Source organism: Pangasianodon hypophthalmus, chromosome 28, assembly GCF_027358585.1.
Source record: "Pangasianodon hypophthalmus isolate fPanHyp1 chromosome 28, fPanHyp1.pri, whole genome shotgun sequence".
Lineage (NCBI taxonomy): Eukaryota > Metazoa > Chordata > Actinopteri > Siluriformes > Pangasiidae > Pangasianodon > Pangasianodon hypophthalmus.
Genome location: NC_069737.1, coordinates 2692531 through 2699634, shown reverse-complemented (window position 1 = coordinate 2699634; position 7104 = coordinate 2692531). Strand labels below are relative to the sequence as shown.

Genomic DNA, 7104 nt, shown 5'->3' with positions numbered 1-7104 from the left:
GTGTTGGTGGGGAAAATCAACACCATGCTGGTATTTTTACAGATTTGTAAGGCTTTGGACTCTAATTACCTCTATAACAAGCCTGAACTTATTGATGTGTCATACGATGTGCAGTTTATTTTTTTTGAATCTGTAAAATGGGAGCAGTAGGTCCATTACTCCATTCCCAGAGCTTCACAGACACATCGACAGTGATAGTTCAGCTCCATTTATTGCCTCTCTAAATGGACCCCCTATTGATTTATGATACGTGGGCATCTGGATATGTGGATAACAGGCTGAGGAGCTGTCCACATAATTAAACTGGGATTTCTTTATAGAGAACACCTCGGCCTTTTATTTCTCTTTCACGGCAGAAATAAAATCATCCAGGTGGCCGTGTTATATCCGTCCTTCATTATAACGAGGCAGTGAACCTGTCCTGTATCGCTGTTATCATTTCTGTATACAAAATCCTCATCATACAGTCATTTTTACTAACAAAGCAGCCACACAACAAGCCATGTAAGGAATAAAACGGTTATAGGAACATAATCAACAATGGGGTGGTGTGATGAAGTGGAGTTACTGTTACCTGAAGTACTTCCTATTAAAATAATGTTTTATTCCTTTTATACCACAGCAATTTACCACCGAATACAAGTAATATTGATTAAAGATCAATCTTTTATCCATTTATAGTTACACACACACATCTATCTATCTATCTATCTATCTATCTATCTATAATGCACATATAATGCAGATTTATATAAAAATTCCTTTTGATCCCATTTTTAATTATATTCTTAATATGTAATTACTTTTTAAGTAATACATACAGTATATTATGTATATTAATATTTAATATGTATATTAAATATTTAAATAGTGATTAAAACAATATACCAATAAATTATTTAAAATTTAAAAAAAAAAAAAACATTTGTAGTGAAAGTATTAATACCTATGAATGATATTTATCTTCAATTTCACTGGCAAAATACGAAACTTTCTCTGTAACATCAAGCTGGAAATATTTTTTTTTCCTTTTCTACTGACAAACACTAATGTATTAAGCATAAACTAGACACACAATGTATATAAAAGCTAGGTGTCTGAGACATGAATGAGTTAATTGCACAAAAATGTCACAAAATTCCTACATCATGTTTTTTGGGATGAACAGTAGCTCTGTGGTTAAATTTCAAAATACTGATCCCAAATTAATAATCGGGGCATTTGTGCTTAATCCTCTCTCTCCAGTGCGTCCACATGAGAACGATGAGGAAAATGAGAAAAGGGATATACGGGGATATTGACACACACTTTTTAAAATTTTTAAATCCACAACTGTGTATGAATTCGAAAGATGTTCTTCATGTCCTTTATAGAAACTCGAGCAACATCTGTATAAATAAATCAACTGATTTTTTTTTATAGCACAAATAAAATCCTGCCCAAAACTTGCCATAAATCATTCTTATATGATTTTCTATTTTTATAGAATAGTAATTTCTTGCACGAAACTAGAGTAAAGACGATTTACATCCTTAAAGAACATTTTAAATGAATCCAAACTAATTATCATGCTTTAAAAGTATAAAAGTATATTTACATTGATGCTGATATCCAGAAACACTGTTTATTCTATTACTGTATATTTTAATTAATTGTCTGAAAGGTGCCATTGTTTCTTTAGTTCATATACATATAAACGTATTAAAATGTAGTATATAAAATAAATATACATATATTTATTTTAAATATATAAAAAATATAAATATAGTATAATTACTACATATAAATTTGCTATTTTATTACTCACCTCACAGCATCATAAAAAATATACTGTATATTAATTTTTAATCTATTTTTAAAATAAGAATTGATTAAAACAAAATTAATGTATTTTAAAAATAAAATATATTTCTCTTGAAAAAGTTTAAACATCCACGAAGGATAAAGAAATGATGTAACTAATTTGATCTTATTTTTTCTTCCATTATGTGACTTATTTCTGCATATTTGAGCAAAACAAACAAACAAGCAAACAAAAATCAGGCTCATAATTTTTTTCCTGCATTTTAAAATTCTACTTTCCCTCCACATCTGCTGTTCTGCAGTGTTAGAACAACATCTCACATTTCATATATATATATAACAATCCAACAGCCTCCTCCTGTTTCCTCCATACCCCGTTATTGTCGTCCTGCCGCTGTGCAGATTGTCGTGCTCGATGCTTGGCCAGTTCTCGCTCGTTGTTTCTGTTAACTGCAGAAAGCCCGTTGTAGCGTTAACACTCCTGAGCGGTGCAGATCTGTAGATCTCCTCTTCCTGCTGCTACAACTCCATTTTACGAGAGTCTCCACCTTCCATCTCTCACATCTTTTTTCACATAGGAGCCGTCTGCTTTTCATAACCCATTCTCTTTGTGCTCTCCAGGACGGATATATTACAGCCGGGTTCCAATAAATTAAACAACTGGAAGTAGAAGTAGAAGCAGAGGACGTCTCAGGACAGCTGTGTTAGCTGCTATACTGTAAAGTCTGAAACTGAACTGAAATCTGGAATCTGATTGGTCAGAAGTTGTTGATTAATTTTATTAGGTTTATTTTAATACGCTCATGTTAAAAACGTTAAACATGGCAAAACATGCTTTCGTATCACAGTGCCAACCATCCTGAGTCAACAGTGACTCCGACTACTTTTTCTGGAAGTTTCTTTCCCATTCATTTTGTCCTCGGACGTTTTAGAAAATACATTTAAAAAAGAAGTCGAAGGAGTTAAACCCAACCAAGCAGCTACAAGAAAACTCTCGTCCTCATAGCAGCTACATTTTTAGCAAAAAAAAAAAAAGGTCTTTTGCTGATCCTATAAATTGTAAATGGTTTTATTGAATCAGTTCTACCTCACAAATCAAACTTTTTTTTTTTAATATCTTATGAATATTAAAATGATTCCAGAACAAACATTTTGTTCACTTAGGTAATATTTTATTTGCTCATTTAATTTTTCAAAACTATTTTTTTTATAATAAATCATGTACTTTGAGGTCAATAAAGAATTGTCACAATTTGAACAGAAAATACTGTAGAAAAAGAATAGCACTGGTAGAATTAGAAAATAAACCAAACTGAAACGCACTTAATGCAGGTTTAGCTTGTAGTCTGGACTTTTCTGCCGTCTTGCTCATCCCACGGAGCAGGCAGGTAGAAACAGAGATGGACAGACATAAAGACCAGAAGACAGGACACACACACACGCACGCACACGCACGCACACACACACGCGCGCGCGCACACACAAACACACACACACACACACACTCACACACACACACACACAAACGTGGGCTGAAACGATGAATGGATTATTGATAGAGTGCGGATTTTGAAACATTTTTTCCAGGATTACGTCATTCATCACTATGGGACTCATTCTTGTCTTTTCCATATCTCATTCATGAACAAGACAAAATTTAGGGCTGTAACATTGGTTTAGCATTTAGCATGAAGTCTGGGTAAAGCCTTAAAGATAAACTGATGAAAGGAACTCAAATAAGCCTTTGCTTGCATTGTGATAAAATCTATATCTAGCAACATTTACTAACATTTACTTTTTCTTTTTTTTTTTCTCCGTTTTTGGAACTTTTTATTACTGAAACAAAAAGGAAAAAAAAAACATGATCGAGGAGCAGGTATAATTTGGCGTCTATACAACAGGCTATAAAACACCACTGTCACAGTCCAGAGAGCACATTTAGATGTGGGTGTATAAACATATGTAATAAGATACTGTTGCGTGCATCAAGAGTTTCTCGAACGGTCGCTTTTTTTGTATCCACTGTTTTATGGCCTTAAGGTTTCCTCCAGCTGAGAACGTAAGGCCTTGAGATTGCTTTCGAGATTGCTTTTGGATTCCTCATGCCGGTAGGCTTTCAGCAGTTTGCTCCCTTGTTAGATTTTGGGAGGCTCATGAGAGTCTCTGCTGGTCTCTCTTGGTGCAAAGAACAATCACAAGCTTAGATATGGATGCTTCATATTTGCCCATTTTATGACTTTTGTTGTGGAAAAACATCCTGGCAGAATCGACACATTAACGGATGGTGCCGTCTCTCTTACCCATAAGCGCAGCATTTTGTTGGCCGGCTGCTTGAGGTGCAGATGGGTTTTGTATTGATAATCTGCTTTGCAGTTAATTATCGGGTATTTAATCAGCTATGTTTTCCTCAGACATCCTCTTGTCCAGCTGAAGCCACGCCAGTACCGTCCTCCTGTGCCTGCCATCCGGACATGAGTGAAACCTTCAATCTGCAGTGTAATGCAATATTTTAGATAAACCGACTACATTTTTTTTTTCAAAGCAGTTTTCAGTTTTTTTTCCCCAGTTCTCGCTATTATACACAGGATATGGTTTTGTATTATTCTTTCAGAGAGAGAGAGCGAGGAAAAACAAAACAAAACAAAACAAAAAATATCCAGAAGTCTGTAAAGTCCTCAAAAAATGGTTCTAGAGCACGTCCAGTGAAAGAGCGATCAAACATAGTACTCCTTGTCCTTGTTTTTCTTGGTCTTGGTGGTGCTCTTGGCAACGTTGGCTGGTTTCTCCTTTAGGACGGTGCCGTTGGACTGCGCTGAGTTGCTGATGTAGTTGCGGCTCTCGTCCACGCGATACGAGCCCTCGTCTCGGTTGCGGTATTTGTACATGGCATAAAGAAGAATGAGGATGCACAGAGCGGCTGCCGCCACGATGCCCACCACCATACCCGTGGTGCTGCTGGACTCGCGGACCACCTCCACCGGGTCGGGGTACCCCTTCAGACCCGGCCCTGTTGGGCTTGCTGGGGAAACACACACACACACACACAAAGAGTCAAAGGTTAGCATCCATTTACAGATATCAATCTACTTTATTTACACATAACAAAACAAAATGTGTAGATATTTACACATATCTATATTAACAACCGGTGGTACTTGGACGTGCAGATTGTCAGTAAACACGAGTGACACAGAACTTTTATTAGTGATATGTTGGCCCTGTATCTCTCATGGCTGATTACAACCCGCCACATGCGACCTCCGTGGCAGCACTTAGGATTCTGTATGACACTATAAACTCACAAGAAACCACACATCCTTTGTTCCTCGGCACAGGCGACTTCAACCACTGTAATTTAAGAAATGTGCTTCCAACATACCGCCAGCGTGGTAAATTCTGTACAAGGGAGAAAAACCGCCAGCGTGGTAAATTCTGTACAAGGGAGAAAAACCGCCAGCGTGGTAAATTCTGTACAAGGGAGAAAAACATACTGGACCAGGTGTACAGTAACATGAAGGGAGCATACGAGGCTGCAACCCATCCCCACTTTGGACAGACTGACCACATCTTAGTCTTCCTCTACCCCACATACAGACAGCTCCTCACGCAAGCCCTCTCAGTAAGTAAAACTGTAAAAGTGTGGACTGAAGAATCTGATCAGGTGCTTTAGGACTGCTTTGAGTGCACTGAGTGGGAGGTGTTTAAGAACACTGCTATGCATGAGGACTATAGTCTTGACCTGGATGATTACACTTCTGTAGTAACCAGTTACATAAGCACCTGCATTGACAACATTGTGCCCTCTAAATGGATCCGAACATACCTCAATCAAAAGCCGTGGATCCATGCTGCATGCCTGCTCCCCTGCATTTGTCTCAGGTAATGCCAGTGACTACAAGAAGGCCAGATATGACCTTCGAAAAGCCATAAGAGATGCCAAAGGACAATAGAGACTAAGGCTGGAGTGTCACTACATCACCACTGATACCCGGCGCATGTGGCAAGGACTACAAAATATCACAGTCTATCAAGACTGAAGCAGGGGTGAGATCATTGACAGCCAATGAATTCTATGCCCACTTTGAGCCCCTCAGCACCGAGCCATTGAAGAGTAAGCTGGTTAGTGAAAGCATGCAGATCCCACCATTCACAGTCTCATCTGCAGATGTGGCAAAGACTTTTGGGAAAATAAATCTATGGAAAACAGCTGGCCCAGACAACACCCTTGGATGAGCACCTGCTCATCGATGCTAGCTAATGTCTTTGTGGAGATATTCAACTTTTCCCTCACAGAAGCCTCAATTCCCACCTGCTTGAAGAGGACCACCATCATACCACCGCCAAAAAATAATAAAGCAACCTGTCTCAACGACTCCCGGCCCCGTTGCACTGACTCCAATAGTGATGAAGTGCTTTGAGAGAATTGTCATCAGTCACATCCAGACCATCACACTTGACACTCTGGATCCTCTCCAGTTCATGTACAGACAAACAGGTCCACGGAGGACGCTGTCAGCACAACAATACACACTGCCCTCATACACTGAGAGAACAAGGGCAGCTATGTTTGAATGCTGTTTATCGACTCTAGCTCAGCATTCAACATGGTGATAACATCTATGCTCATCAACAAGCTTTCCAGCCTTGGTGTACCACCCACCCTCTGCAACTGGGTTCTGGACTTTCTAACGGGCAGACCCCAGTCTCCTAGAATAAGGAACCACACAACTAGGACAATAACTGTAAACAGAAGAATGTTGCAGGGCTGTGTGCTGAGCCCCATGCTCTATACACTCTTCACCCTGTATGGTCTACCAGAACAACACCAGCATCATCAAATTCATCAGTGGACTGATAATTGGGGATGATGAGTCAGTGTACAGTAGGGAAGTGGCTGACCTAGTGAAGTGGCGTCAGGGCAACAATCTGTCCCTAAATGTTAATAAAACAAATGAGATGATTGTTGATCCATGGAGGAGGAGGGAGTAGCATTCAGCACTGCACATAGAGTGAGCATAGGGTGGATAGAGTGAGCATTTTCAAATTCCTTGGTGTTCACATCACTGAGGTTCTCACCTGGTCTCACAACACTACACACCTGGTGAAGAAATCTCGACAGCGTCTGTACTTTTTGAGAATGCCAAGCACACTCCTCAGCAGCGTCTACAAGTATACAATGGAGAGCATCCTCACCAGTTTCATCACAGTCTGGTTTGGAAGCTGCATAGGGAGGATTCGTTGTACTGAGAGTTGTACTGTGTACCAGACTGTTTCCTGTACGTATGACAATAAACTCTTGAA

The 7104-nt window shown here is 39.1% G+C and overlaps 1 protein-coding gene across 31 annotated transcripts in view; it reads right to left on the bottom strand.

Annotated features, from left to right (window-relative positions):
- Nucleotides 1-2963: 2963 nt before the first annotated feature.
- LOC113545749 (neurexin-1a) overlaps nt 2964-7104 on the bottom strand; it is a 314140-nt gene continuing 309999 nt past the window's right edge. For all 31 annotated transcript variants that reach the window (XM_053231012.1, XM_053231013.1, XM_053231020.1 and 28 more), the window contains one exon: nt 2964-4822. In XM_053231012.1, the coding sequence (XP_053086987.1) occupies nt 4518-4822 (305 nt within the window). In that variant the 3' untranslated portion in view covers nt 2964-4517. The remainder of the gene's footprint in view (nt 4823-7104) is intronic.